We start from the raw sequence: 26,756 nt of genomic DNA on the forward strand, positions 1-26,756 counted from the left end.
ATCTGCAAAACTCTAATTCTCCTATTTGCTCAGGGGTGTGGTGGTGACAGGGTATTAAGACTTGCCTGCAACCCCCTGGCAAATACCAAATACATGAATGAGAAAGAAGAGTTTGTAAGGACCCCTTAGAGGAGACACAGCATGCAGTGCACTGTATTTGTAGGTATAACGTTCCTCAAACTTATATTTTTAGAATAGAACCATGAAGGCAAAATACGCTGCTCAAACTTTCCATGGCAGTTCTGTCAAAAAGTAAAGAATTATCTCTCCGCCCACTTCACAGATGAAGCTCCTCCCACATCCTTAGTGTCCTGATGGTCTCTCATACAAGTCTAAAGCTGATTCGGCAGGCACTTGAGCCGCTGCAACGTGGCTGTCCCCGCCCCTAAGTATGAACCAACCACTCCACGCAGTGCATTTCTGCACAGCAAGTCTGCAAAGCTGTCACTCCCTCTCTGCCTACTTACCTTCCTCCTATCAATATACACCTCCCACCTAACAGAGCAGCCTGCTGCACAGAGGAGGACTTATTCGGTTAAGAGCTTCAGTAATTTAATGTATATTATACAGCTCAGTAATACACATTATTTCATATACATTAATGTAAAATACCAGCTTGACTTGCTCTTTAAAAGGGTCAATAAACTCTTCAGTAAAGAAGAGGTGAAGTACTCACAAGCTGTGTCCTTTCCAGTCTGGATACTGCAACAGCGGGGGCTCAATGACATTCATGTCACTCTGTGTCAGCTGTGGAAACACAAACATGTCGGCATTCTGTCACTATTTTAGAATGTTTTGGCACCTGCCCCCCAGTGTTACATAAACATTCCGGGGTAGATTTATCAAACCCTTCTTAAAAGGAACAGTGGAGATGTTGCCCATAGCAACCATTCAGATTCTAACTATCATTTTCTAGACTGTACTAGATAAATGATAGCTAGAATCCGATTGGTTGCTATGGGCAACACCTCCACTTTTCCTTTTTAGAAGGCTTGATAAGTCTACCTCTATGGCAAACACATTACTCTCCGAGAGAACCATTTCATCATCAGAACTTACCCGCTTGGACATCAAGTCAAAGCAAAGTTTGTTTTCACTGGTGCCAAAGTTGACGATACCCTGGAGATTAACACAGACGGAACAAATGACAAGAAAACAAGATTAAAGAAACTTTATTTGTAAATGTCAGCAACTGCCGAATGTTGGCTGCAGCTGATAGATAAGGTGCTGCAACTGATGGGTCAGTGGCTGCAACTGATGGGTCAGTGGCTGCAGCTGATGGGTAAGGTACTGCAACTGATGGGTCAGTGGCTGCAGCTGATGGGTAAGGTACTGCAACTGATGGGTCAGTGGCTGCAGTGGAAGGGTATGGTGCTGCAGCTGAAGAGTCAGTGGCTGCAGCGGATGGGTAAGGTGCTGCAGCTGAAGGGTCAGTGGCTGCAGCTGAAGGGTCAGTGGCAGCAGCGGATGGGTAAGGTGCTGCAGCTGAAGGGTCAGTGGCTGCAGCGGATGGGTAAGGTGCTGCAGCTGAAGGGTCAGTGGCTACAGCTGAAGGGTCAGTGGCTGCAGCTGAAGGGTCAGTGGCTGCAGCTGAAGGGTCAGTGGCTGCAGCGGATGGGTAAGGTGCTGCAGCTGAAGGGTCAGTGGCTGCAGCTGAAGGGTCAGTGGCTGCAGCGGATGGGTAAGGTGCTGCAGCTGAAGGGTCAGTGGCTGCAGCGGATGGGTAAGGTGCTGCAGCGGATGGGTAAGGTGCTGCAGCGGATGGGTAAGGTGCTGCAGCTGATGGGTCAGTGGCTGCAACTGATGGGTCAGTGGCTGCAGCGGATGGGTAAGGTGCTGCAGCTGAAGGGTCAGTGGCTGCAGCGGATGGGTAAGGTGCTGCAGCTGATGGGTCAGTGGCTGCAGCGGATGGGTCAGTGGCTGCAGCGGATGGGTAAAGGTGCTGCAGCTGAAGGGTCAGTGGCTGCAGCGGATGGGTAAGGTGCTGCAGCTGATGGGTCAGTGGCTGCAGCGGATGGGTCAGTGGCTGCAGCGGATGGGTAAAGGTGCTGCAGCTGAAGGGTCAGTGGCTGCAGCGGATGGGTAAGGTGCTGCAGCGGATGGGTCAGTGGCTGCAGCGGATGGGTCAGTGGCTGCAGCGGATGGGTAAGGTGCTGCAGCGGATGGGTAAGGTGCTGCAGCGGATGGGTAAGGTGCTGCAGCTGATTCCTCCATGTGGATGGAGGTCTATAACTTTATTTAACCTCTGAAAATAGGAGTGTTAAATTAAGCTGCGTAAAATGACTCTACAATGTCTTTCTTTAGAAACACAGTACCCGTTTTAATATAGATATTGTATTGTTATACCCCTCTCCTTAGAATTATTACATACTGATGATTGTTTAAAGCAGAAATACTCCCACCCTTCAGGACACCAGATGTTACACTGAGGCCTCATTCACACCTATCAGCTGCTATCGCACCTTTCTGCTGCTAACACCTAAAAGCTGCATTAAAACCAAGTTTGGCCCTGTGGCTTCATAGGGCTCGTTCCCATTACAGCATTCATTAAAATTCACTTTCACATTGTTTTACTAGCAGTAGAGTAGGTTGCGTTAGTAAATACGTCAGACATGAAAAGCGCACGGAAATCCATCGCTAAAGGTGTCTACTGCAGTTTACCCAATTTCTCAGAGCGGGCGTGTGAACGAGCCATCAGTTATAATGCACTGAAGAGCAGACATAAAGATAACACAAAGGAAAGATCAAACTCACATTGGGGTTCTTGTCTTCATCATACTTGTCCTCATGATAAGCTCTATACCCCTCCTCGGAGGAGCCACGGAAGCCACAGAGTATATTCCCACGGGTGGAGAGATACGGACTGCTGTACTGGCTGCAGGTATACACCTCTCCCAGCTCCGCCTCCTGCACCTTGCTGGTTCTGCCTCTCCCCAGAACATCCCGTTCTTGGGAATAACTAGCATCGGTCGAGGGCACAGGCACGGTCTCTCCTCCCCCATGGCGTATCATGCCCAACATCTGGGCAAAAACAGTAAACATGCGCAGCTCGTGCTGACGGTCAAGCTGCAGCCTTCGTTCTTCCAAGCGCAGCCTCCGGTCCTCCGCTTCCTGCTCCTGTTCCATCCTCCGCTCCTCCATCTGGAGGAAACGTTCTTCCGAGGCCCTCTGAGCTATCAGCATCTGGGAGATCAGCTCATCCAGCGGCTCACGTACCCTCCTCTTCCTCCAAAAGCTCTGGCGCCCGCCCTGTCCCGAGGAGCCCGCCATGTTGGATTCGCTAAAGCCTGGAAGGTGGAAGATAGGACATATTGTGAGACCTTGTGCATGTTAAAACTGGGAAAAATGTGAGGAAATTGGACAACCTGTGTCTCCGAGGTGCTGTGGAACTACAAATCCTAGCATGTCCTGCCACTCAACCACAGCAGCTGGAAGTCCACTTAGGATTACATTTATTACTTGGTATGATGCCCATAATTTTCTGCTTATTTCATCCGCTTTATTGAGGTTTATAGTACTACTGGCATTCAAAAACTCAATGGACTGAAACAGTAACAGTGCCCTCTTCAGGCTGCATTAAAGAACTACACTCCATTGTAAGAAACATTAGTCGGTCTGTGCATAACTTTTGAAAGATGCACATACTATTAAAGGAATTGCTGCTTCAACCAGCCTGGTGTGCCACAAAACAGATATTTATTTAGTATTAACAGATTCCCTTTAAAATGCAGTAACATGAAAAGTTAAACAATAATAGGAAAAATTAATGCTAACAGAATGCATCATATAAACCAGCATAAAAGTTAATGAATATTGTACCAAACAAAAGTTAATTCAAAGTTAAGTATTGTTCTCTACCGCTATAATATATACGGAACGGCAGTTCTGTAGAGAACATTGGAATTATATAGAAATGTTGGTTTAAAAAATTCTATAAAATTTTATTTCATTTAATTGTAAATGACTGCTTGGCAATCATGATAGAGCTTGTGATCTACACAGGCTTGAAATATACATATATCTAAGACAACAATTGTTTAGTTTTATACTTACCCGTACAAGTCAAGATACATTACAAAAAAAACAAACAAACAAAAAAAAAATTAAGTTATTAAGTTGTAAATGTACAATAAGTAAAAGTTAAGGAATGTGCACAATCGTATTTCTGCCGTACTATTTGTATATTAGAAAGACTGACTGTGTTGTGTGTTGGTTCCGTTCTCGGGTGGAATCAATGGCTCTCAGAGGACGTGTTTACACTGAAGAGAACGCGACCGACCCGTCCAATGGCGTCTGCTAAGACTGTCGTACACAGGTCCTGCTAATCAGGCAGCTGCTCTCCACTAAGAACTTAATGACTGCAGGACTTTGCGCACTAGTAAATGTACAAGGCATTTCTTTTACTGTCAGCCAAAAGTGTCCTTTAACCGGTTGTTGGCCAGTGCATCCTGCAAGGCATGCTGGGGAGTTTATGTAACAGGATGCATGCAAAGACCTGCAGCCCGGTCCACTCACACTCACCCCAGGGAAGAGAGGACACCCTCAGACATCCCAAGGAAACAGCAACGGAAACCGACTACTCTGCATCTGCAGGATGAACTCAACTTCACCTCAATAGCAGAAGACATCGGTGTACTAAGAATCGGTGAGGAATCAGAGGTTTGTGTATTAAGGCAATGGGGTCTGTAGAGTGGTAGGAGTAGGGGGAGTGGAGGTTGGTGTAGTGGGAAGAGGGATGGGGTCACTGGGGGGGTGGAGGAGGTCACTGTAGTGAGGAGGCGGGAGGGGGAGAGAGAGAGGCTGGTGTAGTGGGGTGATTGGGGGGAAGGTGGAAGAGGTCATTGTAGTGGGGAGGTGGGGGAGAGAGAGAGGTTGGTGTAGTGGGGAGGAAGTTGGGTGATTAGGGGGGAGATGGGAGGAGAGGTCAGTGTAGCCGTAGTGAAATCGGTTTAGCCGCAGTGAGAGATCGGCGTAGCCGCAGTGAGATATCTGTGTAGTTACAAAGTGGAGGGTTGGTAGAGAAAGGTGGGTGTAGTGGGAGGGGGACAGAGAGGTCGGTGTTGTAGTAGGACGGAGGGTGGGAGGTCTGTGTTGTGGGAGGAAACAGAGAGAGGTCGCTGTAGGAGAGATGCTGTAGTGGGTGGGGTAAGCAGTTGTCGTTCAAGTAGGAGAGCAGAAGGAAGAGAGGTTGGCAATTGGTTACTATATTTTAAGGAAGAACTCTACCCAAAACAACAATTTAGTTTTGGGCATAGTGGAAGCATACTTACATTGAATGCACCATTTACCAGATTTACCGGGTGCCCAATGGCTCTAAGGGGCACTCAGCATATCCCTCTGTACATGTACTGCTCAGACATTTTGAAATTGAAAGAGGGTGTTGATGTCTCTCCCTGGAAACTTTAAAAGTTCATGAAAGGGGGGTGGTGAGATCAACACCCCCTTGCCCTACTTGAAATAGGCCAGAACAATAAGAGGAGAGAGACCATTAGAGCCATCAGGGACATTGGTGGTTGGAACTCATTCAGTTGAATTTTTGACACTCACTCAACTTATTCCTTAATTTTGGGTGGACTTATCCTGTAAGAGTTCTTAAGAATGTTTTCATAATATCGTCCTACCTGAGGGAGACACGCTGACCTCACCGGTGACCTCCACCCTGGATATAGGAGAGTCCGGGGCCCCTCTGTCCATCATCGTCTGCTCTTCATCCTCTTGTTCCGCACCAGAATCGTGTATGTAGGTCATAGAAGGGGGCTCGGGCGTCAGGCACTGCTCATCAGACTGGACCTCCTCACACTTGATCTCCATCAGTTCTGGGTGCTGAGCGTGGCTGTATTGAGGGAAATGAGTATGGAACCCATCCGAAATAGGACTCTGCAAAACAGGCTGCCCCATTACCCCACCAGGACCCATGGTTCCGTACGAGAGAGTTGGCCGGTGGGTCAACACCCTGTCCATCACTTCATAAAACTTCCAGGCTCTACCACCGCGCAACGTCTTGCTATTATCCTTCAACCTCCGATATTCCAACTTCATTTTCTTTATCTTCTCACGGCACTGGTCCCCGGTCCGGTGGATCCCCTTCTCCCTCAACACATCGGCAATCCGGTTAAAGACGTGCTGGTTCCTCAGGCAGCTCTCCAGTTCCATTTGCACTGACTCATTGCCCCAAAGCTGAAGAAGCTCCACCACCTCCGGATCCGACCAGTTGCTGCCTCGTTCATACTTTTTCCCCCGGAAATCCATACCCAGAAGATTGGAGAACCAGACGAGCGAGATAGTCTGTACAGTGATTGTGTCCTAATGAGGGTATCCTAAACAACATAACCCGGGGGCACCACGACACTGGAGACCATTACTCTGGGCTTCTCTAAGGCTCCAATACTTCAAAGTAAATGCTCCTTGGCTCTATGACCAACTCAAATATTAATATCCAAGTCGGTAATAATACATTGAATTTCTCATCAAGATGCAAGTGGGCCACCAGGGCAGGGCTTGGAAATAGGTTTCTATAGGACACATCTATAATTTCTATAGAGCACATCTATAATCTATAGATTTCTATAGAACACATCTATAATCTATAGTTTTCTATAGAACACATGTATAATCTATAGGTTTCTTTAGAACACATCTATAATCTATAGGTTTCTATAGAACACATCTATAATCTATAGGTTTCTATAGAACACATCTATAATCTATAGGTTTCTATAGAACACATCTATAATCTGTTTCTTTAGAACACATCTATAATCTATAGGTTTCTATAGAACACATCTATAATCTATGTTTCTTTAGAACACATCTATAATCTATAGGTTTCTATAGAACACATCTATAATCTATAGAACACATCTATAATCTATAGGTTTCTATAGAACACATCTATAATCTATAGGTTTCTATAGAACACATCTATAATCGATAGGTTTGTTTCCACTGCTGCAATAAATTAGAACTACAATAAAAATAACAATAATTCATTATATTCCAGTTGTACAGCAGTGAGCTCTAGAACCCACAGCCTCTATATAATAGACCTCTTCTGGACAGTATCTATCTATTGGGTCTGGTTATAATAAGCAGGGAGTAGAACTGGTTACATATATTATGGAATTTATTATAATGATTATATATATATGTAGAGGGGGGGGGGGTCTTGGCACGGGTTAGAGGAGGGTGTGATTCCCAGACTGACATCTCAGGGGGCGGCTCATCCTGGGGGTCCTGGCAGAGGGGGGGGGGGTGACCCTAATTGGGGCTGTCCTGCTAGGTCTTCGCCCCCTTCTGGCCCGGCTCGGTCCGGTACCGCCTGGACTGGCTCGGCTGCAGCTGGGAAGGCTCCGGGATAAGCCTTTCACATCCGGGTCCGTGCACATGCGTGCTGTCCTTATTCCGGGATAACTTTGGTCCGTGTCAGTCATTGTGCGGCCGGGAGGGACTGAGCCAACCTCCCCCCTCCCTGACCTGCGGCCGCCACCGTGTGGCCGCTACTGGGTACTGCAGGCCGCGCTGCGCTGTGTGCGAGGCTGGATGAGCAGAGCTAGGAGTACCCCCCAAACTATCCCTATAATAAAACTATGTCCTAACTTAGTACTACTGAGGGCCATTCAGCTGTATTGAGGGTTCATGCAATATGAAACGTCTACACAATATCAGCATGCTGGAGGGATTAGAAATAGGAATTTCACAAATTTTAGATAAACCACTTGTGCATGTTAGAATAAACGTATGCTGGGGTCATGGGTTCAATTCCCAACCATGGCCTTATCTGTGTGGAGTTTGTATGTTCTCCCCGTGTTTGCATGGTTTTCCTGACAAGTGAAGTGAATAACATTGATTACCTCATTGCAATGGCACCTGTCAAGGTATGGGATATACTAGGCAGCAAGTGAACAGTCAGTTCTTGAAGTTGATGTGTTGGAAGCAGGAAAATGGGCAAGCGTAAGGATCTGAGCGACGTTGACAAGGGCCAAATTGTGATGGTTAGATGACTGGGTCAGAGCACCTCCAAATCGGCAGGTCTTGTGGGGTGTTCTGGTATGCAGTGGTTAGTACCTACCAAAAGTGGTCCATGGAAGGACAACCAGTGAACTGGCAACAGGGTCATTAATGCACATTGGGAGTGAAGGCTATCCCATCTGGTCCAATCCCACAGAAGAGCTACTGTAGCACAAATTCTTGAAAAAGTTAATGCCGGCTATGATAGAAATGTGTCAGAACACAGAGAGCATCACTGCTTGCTGTGTATGGGGCTGTGTAGCTGCAGACCGGTCAGAGTGCCCATGCTGACCTCTGTCCACCACCGAAAGCACCTACAATGGGCACTTGAGCACCTGAACTGGACCATGGAACAATAGAAGAAGGTGGTCTGGTCTGATGAATCATGTTTTTTTTTACATCATGTGGATGGCCGGGTGCGTCATTTACCTGTGGAAGAGATGGCACCGGGATGCATTATTTCTTTTTCCACTTACAGGCAGAAAAGTAATTTTTTACTGACTCCTGGTAAATTTACTGACGGTGAACCCATGAATGCACCTCAGGTCCCCTGCCTATACTTTACTTTTACACAGATTAGTCCAATGACAGCTGCAACTCAAGTTCTTTGATTTGTATACATACCAAGATTGAAAGCTCTTGGGGCAAAACCTTTGGTGAATCACTGATTTTTCAAGGATAGGCGCAGATTTGGAGCTTAATCCCTGGAAATATTTATTCCCCCAAAACAGTCCATGGTTTTTAAATGTACACTATTATCAAGCTCAAATATAATGTCAGTTTATGATTAAGAATGAGTATTAAAACTCCAACCAAAGCCTAAAACTAAAATTGGTGGAGTTTGAACAGTTACAATATAGCCCAGATGTGTACTTACCTGCTACACTCTATTTTCTGGGTCCGTCACGGCTCCAGATGGGAGTAATGACCCATTGCTAAAACCGAATTTCCTATTTCTTGCTCAGCGTGTTTTAAACAAGTACAACAGGTGTCTATGTCCCTCTCCTATTGCCTAATATTGTAGTGAAGTACAAGTGCGAGATTTATTTCAACTTTTTGCACTCCACCAAAACTTATATTTTTAGTTTTGGGTGGAGCTAACCTTTAAGAAGGGTATAAATTTTAGCAGTTTTGTAACAAAAAAGCAAGCAAGCTTCAAGTAAGTTCAGGCTGGTTACAGCTTAAATGACTATATTGTTTAGCATTTGTAATGGTGAACGCGTGAACAGCGAACTCGATCACAGTACTGCAATCTGTTCAAATTACAAAAACATTAAAAATATTGTTGAAGGTAGCTATTCAAGTTCAAACAGGCAACATTGTTTAGTTTATTTTTTAATGTCTTATGTTTTCGCTGTGAACTCAAACATCAAACTTTGGCCATGCCGGTCGAACCCAAATCGTACCAGCCCAAAAATAACGATTGTACTTGAGACCCTCCAACCAGTTTAAATAATTTCAGTACCTATTCCCAAGGCCCCAGTGCGGAACTACCTCTGTGCCACCTACATCTAGGGCTCGAAAAGATTTAGTTGGCAGAATATTTGGCAAAAAGGGGATAAGGGGCAGACCTAGACTTTTTTTAATGGAAGGGGGCAATATAATTGTCACACGCCGGACTCCCGCTGCCTCCCCGGGAGCCGGCGGGTGTACCCACTAACTACAGAGGCCATCCCCACCAAGACCCGCTATTTCTTTCACTTACCTGCTCCACGCTGCTGCAGCTCTCCAGCGCTGTCTCTCCCCGTCTTCCGTTCAGCGCTCAGTGGTTCTGCGCATGCGCAGAACCGTCTAACTGTTTTATGTGTTCTCACTGCCCTCTATTGGCTGTCCAATTGGAACTGCACTATATCTACTTCCTCTGACCAGAACTCAATGCTGGTTCTTTCAGTCAATCCCTGACTTTAAGATTGGAAACAGCTCCTGTGCTTTTGCTATTCCCTCAAGCTTCCAAGCTACGTCTCTCCGGGGAACTCACCTCCAGGTGACTACGCTGCTAGCATTCCGGTAAAGCACTTCCAAGTGGCGACACTATCTTTTCCTGCTAACCAGCTCCCTAGTGACTACTTCGCTGAACATCCCAGTTATATTTCCTCTCTCGAGTGACAACGCTGCCAAACCTCCCGCCTAAACACCGCTATCAAGTGACAGCGCTACTTCTACCTGATTCTACGCTCCGTCTGCTGTGTTCGCAGAGAACTTCTCCAGGGGACCGCGACCTGCAAGTGGAAGCCGCAAAAGCCCATATTCCCTTGCGGGAATCTCTGGTGAACACCTTTCACTTGTTAGACTCCGCGCCCCTCGCTGAAGTAACGTCAATCTCGGCTGAACTATCAGGATCCAGTTGAAGTCTCTCTGGTAACGTGACAATAATAAGTCCGTACTGTAAAATATAGGCTATGAGACGTGACAGAAGAGCACCATGTCATTTTTATTATACAGTAGACATACATTAATCCTTTATAATGCACAAGTTTCAATTTCAATCAAACCCAGTTGGCTGTGTGAGATGTACCTGATAAACACTAGGTGGGTTTTACCATCACCGGTACACACTGCAACACAGAACACTTTCTAAACCAATCATAGGACACCGCTCAAATATAATATAATGTATTTTATATAAGCGGTATCGCTGCTATACAAACAGGAATGATGACATCACTATTCTCCAAATATAAGGCTCTATTTTATGACTGTGGAATCACTACTATCCGAATATAAGTACATATTTGACAGTATATTTTAAATTTATTAATGCCACTTTTGGATTATATTTGATAAACGTTCACGGGAGATATAGCTGCTAAGCCAGGGTGCCCCAAAATTCAGGCCTGAGGGTGCTACGGTAATTATTAACTCCCAATTATGTATTTAAAGGATAATTCCAATTTCAAACAAGTGTCTTTCAGTGAATATATGGGGCCAAGCATATATATGTGATAAGACAACTTGATTCATGTGAGCTTTAGTTTAGACAACCGAGCAATGCCCGACCTCCTGCGGAGTAATGTTGTTTAGTTTGGTGCTAAGTCGACAGTGCTGTGCAGATTTAGGGACTGTCTGTTCCGCCCTTGGTCTCCATTTTGTTCTCCCATCTCTGCAGGTGTTGTCTCTTAGGACACAAACATTAGCTGATGTAACAACTATGATGACAGTGTTAGTGTTCAGTGCTGCAATTGGATGGATTTTTGCAAGGAATTGTGCTACTTGTATATTATTGTCACAGTTGTCGCACAGGGGGCTGTGATACCACTTATTATCCTTTGTTTATAAAGCGGTGATGTATTACGCAGCGCTGTATATTGAGGGGACACAAAAAATGGCCCATTCCAAAAGAACTTGGGGATATTGGGGAAAACTTTATGCATACGGTAGCGGAATGACAATTGTAACTGCTGGTGCGGAAAGTGGGCGCGGCTGCTGTCAGGCAGAAGCGTTATCAGCCGCCAATAAGACTGCAGCGTTTTTGTGCAGCTAACGGTAGAGCGGTGTGGTCGGAACGAGGAGAAATGGTGGATGGTGGAGATTTGAAACGTGACTTAGTGGTTGTAGAAATCCTAAGGCATTCAGTTCCTGGCGACCGTGACCGTCCTTCACCATTAATATTACCTGAAGCTTCTTCTTATTCCGATCCTGGAGAGGACTTTTGTTTTCGTGCTGCATTAACACTCTCGTGGTTTATCCGCCAGCTCGGAGTAACTGTGTGCTAGGTGGTTATCTTAGTGCTAACCACTAAGCCACCGTGCGTGCGGGCAGCACGGTGGCTTAGTGGTTAGCACTTCTGCCTCACAGCACCGGAGTCATGAGTTCGATTCCCAACCATGGCCTTATCTGTGAGGAGTTTGTATGTTCTCCCCGTGTTTGCGTGGGTTTCCTCCGGGTGCTCCTGTTTCCTCCCACACTCCATTCACAGAAGTACTGGCAAGGGAGACCTCTTTCTGCTTTCACCAGTGCACAGTCATCATCCAGCACAGGGGAGCGGAGTTCTGCCCATCCACTCGCCTCTTACGGAGTGCGACGGCTGTGACAGGAAGCTGGGTGGGTCAGCCGGAGACCAGCTGGTTGCAGAGTTTTTTATTTTATGTTTTTGTTTTAATAAAAAAACTAATTTAAATCACAATTGCTGCCCCCTACAAGATGCCACCTGAACCAAGGCGCTCCCTTGTCTCATAGCAGGAACACCTCTCGTGTCCTGAAGAAGGGGTAGGTTCGGTTTCTCCACTCTTGTGTCATCTTAAATATACTTTTGGCATCTTATAATTGTTAATGTAGCCACAAGAAATCTTTTTTTTTTAAAAATAGCAACTATTTAACAATACATAACCATTTTCTTAAGAATATTAATACTATTTTTATTCAGCACCGCGCAGATCGATGTCACAGGAAATCGGCACAATGGCAGCGGGACGGGAGGGTACCAATGTCTTACTTGTTTTATAGTTAAATGGACTTCTGCCGGGGGTGGGAGAGTGGCCATGTTGGGCACACATACTAATGTCCGATAACTAGCAGAATAAATTTGATTCAGTTGGAACTTGGTGGCGGTTCTAGCTCTGTGATAAGGGGCTTCACACAGCAACAGCGGCCTTTCTGTTAAATCTAATTCTATGTGTCAACTACCTCTTTGCGGGAACTGTCCACTCCCCAATAATGTCATATCCTCAGTAATGTCACTTATATATCCTTTTATACTAAGCCAGACAATTGTTTAGTGAAAGAGAATTATCACCCTTAAGTTGATTTGGGGAATAGAAGACCAACAATGTCCACTTTAACTCACGGTGAACAATACAAGCAGACTTCCTAACACTGTGCAAAAGCCAATTGAAAAGTTCTTTAACAAAAATATTTTGGTACTTCCTTCCTGCCCCCATCTCTAGCACCTACGTCCAACACATTACTTCAGCCCAAGCAGTTACTTATTCTCACGAAATGAGACTTCTTTATAGCATAAAACGAACTTATAATGTATTTTATGAACTATTCTTCTACTAACATACAAGGCCGTCAACAAAATTGCACCAACATACATCTCCTCACTTGTCTCAAAATATCTCCCAACTCGACACCTCCGTTCTGCACAAGATCTGCGTCTCCCTTCCACTCTCATCATATCCTCCCATTCCCGGTTACAGGACTTTTTTCGGGCTGCACCCACTTTGTGGAATTCCCTCCTTCGCACCACAAGACTTTCCTCTAGTCTTCAAACCTTCAAGCGTTCTCTGAAAACCCACCTCTTCAGACAAGCTTATAATATTCCTCAACCCCCATCTTAATCTCCTTAGGTTACCTTATTACCACCCTCTACACAGCTAACACAAGACAACAACCCTCTGACCAACATTGCTGTGTGACTGATCACGCAGCCCACTAAATACTTTTACCTTTGCATTCTAGCTGGTCCAGTGTGCAATATGATGTAGCACATGCCCTTGTGTTTCTAACTCCCATTGTCCTATAGATTGTAAGCTCGCGAGCAGGGTTCTCTTACCTCTCTGTCTGTATGTATTACCCAGTATTACCCAGTATTGTTTTATTAATGTTTGTTCCCAATTGCAAAGCGCTACGGAATTTGCTGGCGCTATATAAATAAATGAAGATGATGATGATTAGCAAACATTAACAGAAACTGATCGCAATTCTGAACTTTTTCCAGTAGAGGGCGCAATCCTACCTAGAATGACTTTTCTATCAATGAACTTGCTGTTTGCCCCCTGAATCACAATGACAAGTGTGTATATATAACATTCTAAACAGCGGGACATGTGACGTCAGTGTGAAGATTATACAATCAGCACATGGTTTAAACTATGACCATGACAAACATTGTGTTCATTTATTTCTTCTTGAAAGGAAAGATTTATTTACCCCCCCCCTCCCCCCGCACCATAAAGGATGCTGGGAAATGCTGTATAAACACCTCACTTAATAATAAGCATTTCTCTCTATGTTAGTCCAACCAGATTACATTTACAGTGGATGTTCACCTTCTTTTTTCTAGTATGGCCTTGTACCCTCTGGCATGAATCACTTGCAATTTACTAGCTTGTTAAGACAATTATAATGCATATAAATCATACTTGCCAACTCTCCCGGAATGTCCGGGAGATTCCCAAAATTTGGGTCAGTGTCACGGACTCCCAGGAGAGCAGGCAAATCTCCTGCATCCCGCTACTGCCGTCCCAAAGTGACGCGATTTGCGGTGAATCGTGTCATTTTGGCAAAACAACATCTTCAACATGGGAGGCGGGGCCAAAATGATGCATTTGGCCATGCCTCGCCCCCTCCCACCATGCCCCTCTCCCGGAAAGAACTTGCCCAAAGTAGGCAAGCAAAAGTTAGTAATGAGTGTATGATAAGTATACTCACTACTACGGTTAGTAGCATTGCAGTAGCGTTTCGCTTGTGTGTGGTTTCTTTCTCCATTGTATACACATGCATTTAACACAAACACTTTTTACAAGCCAAGAGTGAGCTCCGAATTCTGGTAATAATGCATTTGTTTGACATTTTTTTTACTAGCATTAAGCCTATCCTGTCAAGTGGGTATTAAGAATAAATCCTTTTATTCTATTTGTGGATCTTCAGTTTTATATTCTTGTGTGTTCAGATTAGGTGAGAGGTCTTCAAACCATCTCTCTTATGCCCTGCATGTTTTCTGGATCTCCTTACAGCAAGGATGGGCAACCCAATACATTTGGGGCTGCCCTCTAACCTTCAAAAATGCGGCACATTAACCCTTATATTGCCACAATGGTCCTATTTTTAATTACAGAAATTAATAGTTGATGTTATTCTTCCTTATAGCTTTAATCAAACAGACAGCAGAATTAGGTACAACTGTGTATGTAACTATACCTACTTTATTTCTTACCTCTAGTTAATTTCTATAGCTGGTATAGTCATTTATTTAACTCTTTGTACGTTTTTAGCAGGATTTAGATTTGGTTTTAGATTCAGCAGAACCCATTTTTGGGGATTCAGTCGGATACTAAAATAGTGGGATCGGTACATTCCTACAGATTATCAGAAGCAAGAATAGAAGCAATACAGACAGAAGTGTCAAAAATGTCTGAATTGAGAGTTACTGAGGAGTTTCACGGTCAGTGGTCAAGTCCCATCGTTTTAGTACCCAAACCAGAAGAGATGGTGCGGTTCTGCGATGACTTTAGGGAAGTTTAATGAGCATTGAAAGTTTGATGCGTATCTAATACCCAGAGTCCATTATCTAATTGAGAAACTGGCTCACGTTCAGTTCATGACTACCCTGGACCTTACAAATAAAGTTACTGGCAAAATCCGTGTGAGCAAAAAATAAAAGTGTTTGCCACTCCTGACGGTTTATATCTGTACACTGTATTGCCTTTCGGTTTACATGGGGCTCAGCATGTGTAATGAATAACTTGCCAAGGCCTCGTTTTCAGCAGGCTTCTTGACGGTGTAGTCATTCACCCTCTGAATTGAGACTCATGTCAGGGGCGCACGGAGGATTGTCGGGGGGGGGGGGGGGGTTTCTCCCCGCCGACCGGAAAAAAAACCAAAAAAAAAAAACACGAGAGAGAGCTGCTGTGCATGCGCAGCAGCTCCGTTTAGCCAGCGCTGTCCTATACAGCAGCCGCGGCGCTGTCTAAGAAGCAGGGGCGCATGCAGGGGGGGTTTCTGGGTCTCCAGAAACCCCTCCCCTCCGCTAACAAAGTGCCCCACATAGCAGCACTGTACTATACAGCAGCCGCGGCGCTGTCAAAGTAGCGTCCGCCGCGGTGCTGTATACAATACAGCACCGCCGCGGACGCTTCTTTGACAGCGCCGCGGCTGCTGTATAGGACAGTGGCAACTTAGTTAGCGCAGGGGGGGTTTCTAGAGACTCAGAAACCCCCCCTGCGTGCGCCACTGCATGTTATGAAAAGTTAGAAGCTGTGCTTTGTTACTTTAAGGGAAGTAGGTGTCACAATTGTAGCAGATATAGTGGATTCACTTCCGCCCACCTGGATTAGCGCTGGCAGTAAAAGAGGCGCGAAGTCTAGAGAATCACCGGTTTTCACCAGGTTTGCAGGTTTCTGCCCACTGAGCTGCCGTTAGGCGAGACAAGCTGGTATCAAAGTTCCCGTATCTTTGTCCTATATAGATTAATAAACCTTCTGCTTCTGGATATAGTGTGTGTGATCTTGGCTTCGTTTACTGGACCTTGCTGTTAGATCTCTGCCTGCCCTTGAACTCTTTGCCTGTTTATTGACCTTGCCCTCTGCCCTCTGACCCGGCCTGCCAATTGACTTTTCTCTATTGTGTCCTGTCAGTCTTGTTTTCTCTACGTGTGGCTCCAGAGCTGTGAGTTTCTCTAATTCAACCTCACCTCACCTTCAACAACTATACTCTACTGGGATCAAGTCCAAGGGGCATCCGAGTACCAGTGAACACTGTGGTTCTGGGAAAGGCGACTGCTAATAGTGAAAAATATCCCGCACCATAGGTTCTTTATTGGGGTTATCGCTGATTGTGGGGTTCATAACACTTCTTCCACTATAGTCCATGTGTTCTTTCCACCACTGAACTTACAAATGTGAATTTCCAGGTGTGATGGAAGATTCATGCACTGCAATTGGTATCCCGCTCTGTGTGGTTCTCATCGTATCTAGTTTGATGAAATTGTCTGCTCGCGCTGCAGGCTAAAAATTGTCAATTGATCTGCAGTTGCTGTTATGTTGTGCTTTACACTATACATTAATGTACCAATATCATGATTCTGTAACATGTTCTTCCTCTCGGTTGAATATTACTAATTAAATATTTCCCTTGGAAGTTCAATGCTAATGTCACCTTAGACAGCTGGTGAAACATTAACAAGTTAAGCTGTCTTGGTCACAGCAGATCTTTCCAAATTCGCCCCAATAATCACCCCTCTTTCGAAGTCACTGAGATCTATTACAGCCAAACTTTCCAAAATATAAACACTCGGGGCATTCCAGCATTGTTACACATACACATGACCTTAATTAAGGCATGAGGCACATCTGTGTGGAAGCCCTTGCTTTCAATATGCTTGGTGTCCCTCATTTACCTAGGTGTTTTGTAGTGTTATGTTTGAAAACTGGACATCAGGGTCTATTCTATCTCATTCTTCTTTGTGCTAAACTGGGATGCTTAGTTTGCAATATATCTAGTGCTTAGTTATTTTTAATACAACTAAGCCTCTACCTTTATACATGTGAGATACTTTTATATGATCTTGGGTACAGATATCGTTTAGAACCATCTAGGAATTATTTTAATTGTTGCAAATAAAAGTTTAGTTTTACAGGAATATTTCATACTTTTTTTTGTTGTTTATAACGGGAATCCCCAAACTAGAAGGATCCATGAACCTCCCTCCTCCAGAAGATTATTTCTGTGGTCACCATCTGAGCACTGGGACAGTTATTAGGATAGGTGGTAGGAGGGCTGGACTGGAATTGATAAACATGGATCTACCCAATTTTTGGATTTTGGTTTGGAAATAAGCATTTTGCCTTCTTTAACTTGGTGACTGAGACAGCCCTGAACCTTCCCTCATTATAGGATCACCTGTATGAAGGTAGAATCTTGAGGGACTAGGATGAAGTTGATGGGTTGGAAAAGATGGAATTCTGAGGAGCAAAGCTGAAGCTGATGGGTTGTAGAAGGTAGAATCGTGAGGGACAAAGCTGAAGTCAGTGGGTTGGATACGGTGGAATCCTGAGGGACGAAGCTGAAGTCAATGGGTTGGAGAAGTTAGAATTTTGAGGGACAATGCTGAAGTCAATAAACAAACAAACAAAAAAGAACCTTTGAAGCACTAACAGAGAAATACAAATCCAAGCTTTGCTTGTGGACACCTTGGTAGGTGTGAGGGGTCTATAAAGGCTGCATACAGGTAAGGTCCCTTACTTCTGATTGTCTTGACCTTCAGCAGAAGTGCTGACTGTGTAGTAAGTGTTATGAAAGAGTGTTGGTGGTACCCGGCCACCTGACATCCACAGCTGGTAGTGTGGTGGACCCTGACATACCTTCTGGTGCATCATCTGTGCTATCACCGTACGATTCTCCTAGAACATCTGGGAGACTCTTGAAGTACCGGGCGATCACTATTACAGTGGCCAAAAACAGCCGTGGAATGGAAGCTAAGACACAGTATATATCTGTGTAGGCTGGGCAGCTGAGTATCGCTGCAATACTGGAGCGGTAAGAGTTAACTTTACCTCTTTCATGGGCCGTTCTTTGCAAATCTGCGCATGCACGAGCCAGCTGGACTCAGGGTGGAAGTTCCACTGAAAATGAAAAAAAAATGTTTTAAAGATATTTATAATCCTTCATTCTCATTTTTAAAAAAAATTATATTAACGTGTTATCAACATGCTAAGAAGGTGATAACAGAAGGATCTTAACTTGAGAAACTTCTTATTTCAGTCTCCTGGACAAAACCATGTTACAATACAAGGGGTGCAAATTAGCATTCTGTTTTACACATAAGTTAAATACTGACTGTTTTTTCATGTAGCACACAAATACTTGATAGCTTATTTGTACACTGAAATTTAAAGTTGATATTTGTGTGGCAAGCGTTTGTTTTAAATCATACTTGCCTACTTTCAAGCAGTGCAGTCCGGGAGAGGGGCATGATTAGAGTGCGGAAGGGGGCGGGGCGGCCAATTGCGTCATTTTGGCCTCGCCCCCAGCATCAACAATGACGTTTTGTCATGGGGAGTGGGGCAAAAATGACGTGATTCACCACGAAACGCATTATTTTGGCCAGGGAATTGCAGGAGACTTGCCTGCTCTCCCGGGAGTCCGGGAGACTGACCCGAGTTTCAGGAGTCTCCTGGACATTCCAGGAGAGTTGGGAAGTATGTTTTAAACTGCACGTAACTAAGCTCTACATACTCTTAAAGTTGACTGACAAGGAACAGATCTATAGATACGTATAGTGATGACTACGGGTGTAGGTTTCCTCTGCTGTACTAGATCAGGCACTGCAGGAAACGTATAATACTTACATGAAATGTAAAATCTCAAAAAAACGCACAGGAAAAAAATAACATATATTCAATTAATGTTACTTGTCAGCATTATAGTCATTTATGATTACACATAAAAAAATAAAAGATTTATTACAGTGTTTTTAATGTGCATTGTACATAACAGACATTTCCTGATTGCAAACACATGTTTAACATTCATACTCAGCCGTCATAACTGGTATTTGGGACTTAGACTGGATCTCTGGCTGGAGCAAGAAAACCAGCATACTTTTGTGTGCACCCAAGTTTGGATTGGCCGCGGCCGTACGGAAACGTCCTTTACTGTACATTGTCTACGTGATTCCGCCCGTTCCCTCCCATGATATCGTAGGCTGTAGTAAATGTCGTTTGCACACGAAGCTGACTTGGACGTGGCTGCGTTCTGTTGCGCAGCGATCTGTTGCACATGCGCAGTGTGATTTTTGCAAACAATACGCACACAACCGGCGGATACGTTCCTTAACGACTCAGGCCCTCCCTCTGTAAGATGAAAGGCCGGTGTTACGTTGGTGCATACAGCAGGCCGAGCTCCGTCCCCTCGGTAGCTGTTGAAGAGCGCCAGCTGACTGACTGTATTTGGTAATTGGATTTGCAGAAGGCAGAAGATGGATTTGTGTGTGTGTCTGAAGCAGTGCCGGGCAGACCGGTTTCAAAACCCAACTCTTATCCTGCCAAGAACATGTTTACACATCGCAGCGAGCACTGGCTGTACCTCATCATCCAAGAGGCTCCGCTTAACCCTTCGCGTTATCCTGGATCAGAACCTGTTATTAAATAACAAGGGTAACTCCTAACCAGCAGCCCACGTCTCATTACACAGCAGATGTCTGTCTGTTTATAGCAGGAACACCGTGCACAGAACACTACACAGAACTAACACTAAGGTCCACAGGTGCAACAGGGTCACATTCATGACATAGACTTAAAAAAAACAATCGGCACTAACTTCATTACTGACTAGTTTTAGAAAGTAATATTTTTGCTAATAAAAAAAAATGTGGTGCATGAACTTCATTTCATATAGAATAGTGTTTAACTTTGCAAGTTTCCCACATCAGTGTGTTAGCAGCCACACATCACTACTCTGTGCTGCTGAGGACCCTGCTCCATCCACTATATAACTCTCAGTCTGTGGCTTCCTGCATCAATGTGACAGCAGCTATACATCACTACTCCTGCTGCCTCCATTCCCTTCCTCACATCATGTCACTGCCCCTGTCCCATACAGCCCTGTCCTCACTAACACATCACTCATCTCCTGATATACTCTGTGCTGCTGGGGGACCCTGCTTCTTACACTATATAACTCTCAGTCTGTGGCTTCCTGCTGCCTCCATTCTCCTCCTCACATCATGTCACTGCTCCTGTCACATGCAGCCCTGTCCTCACTAACACATCACTCATCTCCTGATATAATCTGTGCTGCTGGGTGACCTTGCTCCTTCCACTATATAACTCTCAGTCTGTGGCTTCCTGCTGCCTCCATTCCCCTCCTCACATCATGTCACTGCCCCTGTCACATGTAGCCCTGTCCTCACTAACACATCACTCATCTCCTGATATACTCTGTGCTGCTGGGGGACCCTGCTTCTTACACTATATAACTCTCAGTCTGTGGCTTCCTGCTGCCTCCATTCCCCTCCTCACATCATGTCACTGTCCCTGTCACATGCAGCCCTGTCCTCACTAACACATCACTCATCTCCTGATATACTCTGTGCTGCTAGGGGACCCTGCTCCTTCCACTATATAACTCTCAGTCTGTGGGTCCTGCTGCCTCCATTCCACTCCTCACATTATGTCACTGCCCCGTCACATGCAGCCCTGTCCTCACTAACACATCACTCATCTACTGATATACTCTGTGCTGCTGGGTGACCTTGCTCCTTCCACTATATAACTCTCAGTCTGTGGCTTCCTGCTGCCTCCATTCCCCTCCTCACATCATGTCACTGCCCCTGTCACATGCAGCTCTGAACTCCCTAAATGAATCATAGGAGTGTACAGGTTACTGCCTTTCAGAATATCGGTGCAATTTTATCCTGAAATAATCTGCACTACTGTTAACATTGCAACACATCACTCATCTCCTGATATACTCTGTGCTGCTGGGGGACCCTGCTCCTTCCACTATATAACTCTCAGTATCAGTCAGTATGAGACCTAAATGTAGTTTTTCAGCCATATGCAGTAGGAAAATGAATACATCTGGTGGAAAGGTCTTTTCATCAATCTGAGAATTTTTTTAACTGATTGGTCCTTTAACAAATTCTATTTGCTTCTCTATATCTGACTTTGTACCTGCAGCTGTGGACACTTTGGCCGGTAGACATTACTGCGTGAATCATTTCTCTGCACCATTAAAGATAACTGGCAGAATGTTGCAATGTCAGACGTCCAGAGCTCGCTCCCAGATATCTCTTCATTTTCCAAAAGACAAGTTTCCAGTAGACACGAAAGTGTTCCCCCCCCCTTCCCCCCCGATAAAATAACTGCAAGGACTCCAACTGATCATTGGAAATTTCTATGCACACTGTCCCAAACTCCCAGCAACAGCTGGAAACAAAATAACAAGCAACTAAACAAGCGTGTGACCCCCGCATTATCTTTTATTCACCCTACAGGGATATTTAACTCTTCCACAGACACATAATTTATTATTATTATTATTATTATTATCATTTATTTGTTAGACGCCACAAGGTATCCGCAGCGCCGCACACAGTACTAACAGTAGACTATACAGGGTGAAACCATACAGAACAATGAACAAAAAGTACCAATACTTCAGAAACTCCGGCCAGTCATATGCAGTAAAGACGGAGCAATTTATTAACAGTCCAGACCAAGTGAAATTGGGGCAGAGGCAGGGGGTCCGATTCATTAAGGAACGCCAAAAACAAACATATTTTGCATTTATAAAAGAATGCAGCCATTTGAGCACCCGTACGTCCGTACACAGCTACAAGCGCATTTGAAGAAACGTCTCCTATTGAATACGGGTATAAGTATACGGCACTTGCTGTAGGCAGCCAGACACAACACACTTCAGGATATGTACAATACATGTTGCAATATTTTTTGTAACATGTTGCAAAAAATGATTCAATTATTGTCATGAGTTTTTTCTTTCCATAAAATACAGATATAGGATGTTCTCAATGCGCACTGTACATAAAATGCTTTCCTACAGTTGCTCCTAATTGCAAACACATTTTTTGGCATGCGTACACCAGCGTCATCACATGAGAGGAGAGTAAAGTGGATCTGTAGATGATTATAAAAAATAAGGATATACACACTGCCTTAGAGGTACGCAGACTTACAGGTTTGTGCTATAGATATATGGAAAATACCCTTTATATCGAACAATGTCAAAAATCAGGCTCTTTTTCAAGTCCCAGAATCAAGGCTCAGTTCCTCCTAACCACAGAGGCAGATTCATTGTTGAATTTAAATATTTATTCCAAATGAAAAATGTTATCCTGCCGGATTTCTCCCGACCCACCTTCCAGCTGAAGTTGAGAAATATAAGTGTTTCATGTTTTTAATCCTATTTTTGGAAGGGGTATGTTGAAAGTGCAGTAGGGTTACAGTATGAGGTTCTTCTCTGAGTCAGCAGTATGACTAACAGACTTGCAGTCTTGATTCATACATAAAAGCAAAGGTTCACTGCCTGAAATTTTAACTCTTTGAGCCGTATCATGTCTCATTGGGGCACCGTCCTTAAGATGAGGGAGGGGCTTCAGCATTCGATAATGGAGTGAGGATATAATACTCTGTTAACCTTTAGCTTTTTAACAATGCTGAAGGCTCGTGTTAGAGTAAAATTGGACTACGCATATTAGTGTCATATCTGGAAGTTTTAGCTTTGAGGTTTGGTGGTCCTTTAAAATGAATGGTGCCCAAGGCCGGTGCAAGGTTTCTCGGCGTCTTAGGCAAATCTTGAGCCTACCTACCTTAGGTTTCTGAACAAAGCAAAAAAAATAACAATTTGACATTACCTGTTACATACTGACATATCCCCAGCTGCCCTATAGCTTTTTTTCACACGTGTCCCCCTGCCCAGCAGTTTCTGTAGCTCCCTCTCCCTTCAATTTTCTGTAGCCCCTTTTACCACATTTTCTGGCCCCTATTTGCTCCATCCCCCCCCCCCTCCCTCCGTTTTAATGTAATTACCTTTTCTTCTTTTCCGCTTCTTCTTTCTTCTTTTCTTCCTGGAGCCTCTCGGCTCCACTCCGCTGGCAGCGTCATAACGCTGGCAGGAGCCCGGCGCCGGAGGGATGCAGAGAAGCCTTGTGGGAGCCCCCCTTTCATTACACCTAGGGACACCCGGCGGCATTGGGAAATAGCAGGCGGGTGATCGCAGCAATCGCACCACCTGCACAGCCTATCTAACAATGTGTAATTCAGAGACGTTGTTAGTTTGGGTACTCAGCCTCCGTGTTGCCCCCCCCAGAGCCTGGCGCCCTAGGCAGCTGCCGAATGGTGGCACCAGCCCTGACGGTACCCTTTATAAGTAGGTTTTCGCTTACATCGCTCATATACTACTTTCCAGCACAGGTTACATAGTTACGTAAGCAGTCACTTGGCATCAGAGCTGACAGTCTCACGTGGTGGGGCTGTCACTCAATCTCTCTCACTTCTCTGCCTGCAGTCAAGTGTCAATGTGTTCACACCGCCAGTTACTGACTCTTTTCATTGCCATTATGGTAAGGAATATCTGCTCATTTTTCCTTACACCCCATAGAGGTGCGAGTAAAAATGAGCAGAGATTCCTTACCGTAATAAAAAATGAGCAGAGATTATTTAAAACGTCAAATTTATTGAAGGCAAAACCGAGGGGCTTCTGCGTTTAATAAAATTGCCTTTTTAAATAATGACGTCAAACCACAGAGAATCCGCCCATTGATACATTAAGACTTTTATCCACAAGGAACTATTTGAGCTGCAGGAGAACAAGTACATACGACCAGCCACCAGCTACATCCATTCCCCAATATCACTGAGGTTCAAAAAAAATCTACCCCTAAATGCTTAGTTTCCCTTTGCATTTGCCTATGGTACATTTTAAGGCATAAATGTGTAACATGTTATTCTTATAGGCCTTTTATTTTGTTTCTGTATTGGTGCTATTAAATCCGCTTGCAGATCACATCATTGAGTAGAGGTGCCATTGCTTTTCTTCCCTTTAATCCATCTTTGTTTTACAAGAGCTCTCCTGCCGACGTAACATAATCTTCTCATAGTACAATAGTACATTAGCAAGTGTGCCAGAGGTATTCAATTAAACTATATCTAGATTATATATGTCACAGTGCTGAATGCAATTTCTCAAAGAAAATCTTTGAGGTTACAGGATCTTTCAAACGCGTAGCCTGGAAAGCTGTTGGCATATATATGTATATATATGTGTGTATTTTATTATTTTATTATTATTATTTTTCTTTAGAAAAAGAATAGTTAATATTGAAGACATTTTACTTACCTTCATGATCATATCTGAAAATGTTTTGGTTTTTTTTGCATTAACTGGGATTTAAAGTAGCATTGGCCAAACCAAATAAGACAGTTAAGTACTGTGTGAGTAGACATTGAAAATACTATACAATACTATACTAAATAATAAATAATATACATAGTAAATACTAATACTGCAATACAAAGATTTTGGGGGTTATATATATATATATATATATATATATATATATATATATATATATATACACACACACACACATATATATTAGGTGTGTTGCACCCTGTTGTGGTCACTTATTGTAACAGTTTTTGACCTCTGTGATGTCCGTGTGTTCCCATTTAAATGTGTAATCATCGGTGCACATCAACAAAAATTAAAAATGCCCAAGCGGCTTGTGAGTGCCGTCGTGGTTTTGCCATTAGCCCTTCGCATTGACTTAGTGTTTTGCCGAATCTACGTTTGGCCGAGCCGTCCTTCCACCCCAGTGCAGACATTACATTTGCTCCCTTTTTCTTAATTAGCTTCCTTCAGTAGCCTGGAATACATGGACACCACACTCAGGCTGCATGTGCGGTTTTTATAGGCTAATAGACAGGTGCTGGGATGTCTACTGCTGGAACTAGTGAGATAGTGAGCAGGACAAAGTGGGACTTGTTGCTAAAGGATATTCACAAAATATGGATAGGTCTACAATGAGCCAGTTGTTCAGACAGCCTCACACAACGACTGTACACGACTTAGTACAGCAGCTGAAGGGAGAAGCTAATTAGACAGCTCAGCACAAACAGCTCAACTGTGCTGTAACTCTACCCTGCTCTGTCAGGAATATTCCTACAGTGATGTATCTTAAACAGGGAGATACTTCAAATCTGGCTTGCGTCATGACGTCAGCATTTAAACAGAGTGTCTTTTCCGGTTACAGGAGAAGGAATCTTCCAGTTGTATTACATAGTTAATTGTAGTTCAGTCGGGCATCTGGGCAATAGTTTGATAAACTTGGGCGAAGAAGACTTCCCAGGATTGGGCGAGAGTGTCATGTGATCAGCTGACATCCTACCTTCAATTGACCTATTTGTGCAGATATATCCCTATAATGCTAAATTCTCCGGCATCCCAATAAATGTTATAATGCGGTGTAAGGATTCCTGCCCTTTAAAGGAGGAAAAAAAGACGTCTCTATCACCTGCTCTGTCCATGATTTGTCCCTAAAATGCTTCAATTTCCAGAGCAATATATTTCCCAGTCTTGCATCAGTTTCAAGGTTTAAATCTACATCAATTGTCAAATCAAAGTTAAACATATCAGGTTTGATTCATGAATGAACACAATTTGCACGTAAGCTGCGTTTTATAAAGAGCGCGTAACTTGTGAGTGGTTATGACCGTATTAAAATCCAAGCCTATATCAAGATACGTTCTGATTTGAATCTGGGTGTAAGTAGCTCTGCCTAAACATTACTTGTTGTACGTAGTCGCACAGAGCAAACTGCAGTATACACACATGTGTACGTACAATACGGGGTCACATGAGAATGCATTAAACTTTTATTTGATCGGAAAATAAAATAACAACTGTTGTCAGTATAATCATTTCTATAAATATTCATTTTCAAATATATATACTTTTTGTTTACATTAATTACATAAATAAAGATGCTTTCAATGAGTACTGTACATACAATGTGTTTTTATAATATATCTTAGTTGCATACACATGTTCTGTGGTAGCTAGTGGCACACATACGTGTAGTTTTTAAATCAAAGACGATGCCGTGTCAGTTATTGCAACCAGTCAGCGTTTACACCTGCCCTGTGGTGGGTGAAAAAGATATGTCTGAAAATAAGCGCACTTACGACAAACACAGGACAAGGACAGGACCCGAATCATCCGCATCTGTGTTGGAACCAACTTTCTGTGCAGTGCCTACGTCCGCCCCCTTCCCTCCTCCATTCTACCTCTCAAGTCATAAGTGTCATTGGCATTCAGACATGAATTGCATACAATTGTTTTTATTGGCGTAGTGTCAGTTTCTTGGCATGTGTAGAGCTATAGCACACAAGATACGTAAACGAGCTTCCATCTGGTCATGAATTAGGTGTATATGTATATACGTATATATGTTGAATCTCTTAGTAGGAAACCTGTTACACAGAAGGTTCTGAAAAAACAGAGAGGAAAAGAAATCTATTTAATACAGCTGTATGCTGATTCTCCATAGATACTGACTTATCGGT

General features: G+C 44.0%; 1 protein-coding gene across 7 annotated transcripts in view; it reads right to left on the reverse strand.

The window, feature by feature from the left end:
- ACCS (1-aminocyclopropane-1-carboxylate synthase homolog (inactive)) overlaps nt 1–26,439 on the reverse strand; it is a 44,210-nt gene extending 17,771 nt beyond the window's left edge. For 6 of the 7 annotated variants that reach the window (XR_012679472.1, XR_012679473.1, XR_012679471.1 and 3 more), the window contains exons 1-4: nt 5,622–7,444; nt 2,755–3,287; nt 1,060–1,119; nt 677–747 (exon numbers count right to left, since the gene is read on the reverse strand). Coding sequence is in view for 2 of the 7 variants with exons in the window: in XM_075188362.1 (XP_075044463.1) it covers nt 677–747; nt 1,060–1,119; nt 2,755–3,287; nt 5,622–6,249 (1,292 nt within the window). In the remaining 5 variants the exon portion in view is untranslated. Of the gene's footprint in view, nt 1–676; nt 748–1,059; nt 1,120–2,754; nt 3,288–5,621; nt 7,445–18,221; nt 18,291–26,375 lie in introns of those variants that run through there. The other variant, XM_075188364.1, reaches the window with a different exon arrangement.
- Nucleotides 26,440–26,756: the final 317 nt, after the last annotated feature.

This window comes from Mixophyes fleayi, chromosome 10, assembly GCF_038048845.1.
Source record: "Mixophyes fleayi isolate aMixFle1 chromosome 10, aMixFle1.hap1, whole genome shotgun sequence".
Taxonomy (NCBI): domain Eukaryota; kingdom Metazoa; phylum Chordata; class Amphibia; order Anura; family Limnodynastidae; genus Mixophyes; species Mixophyes fleayi.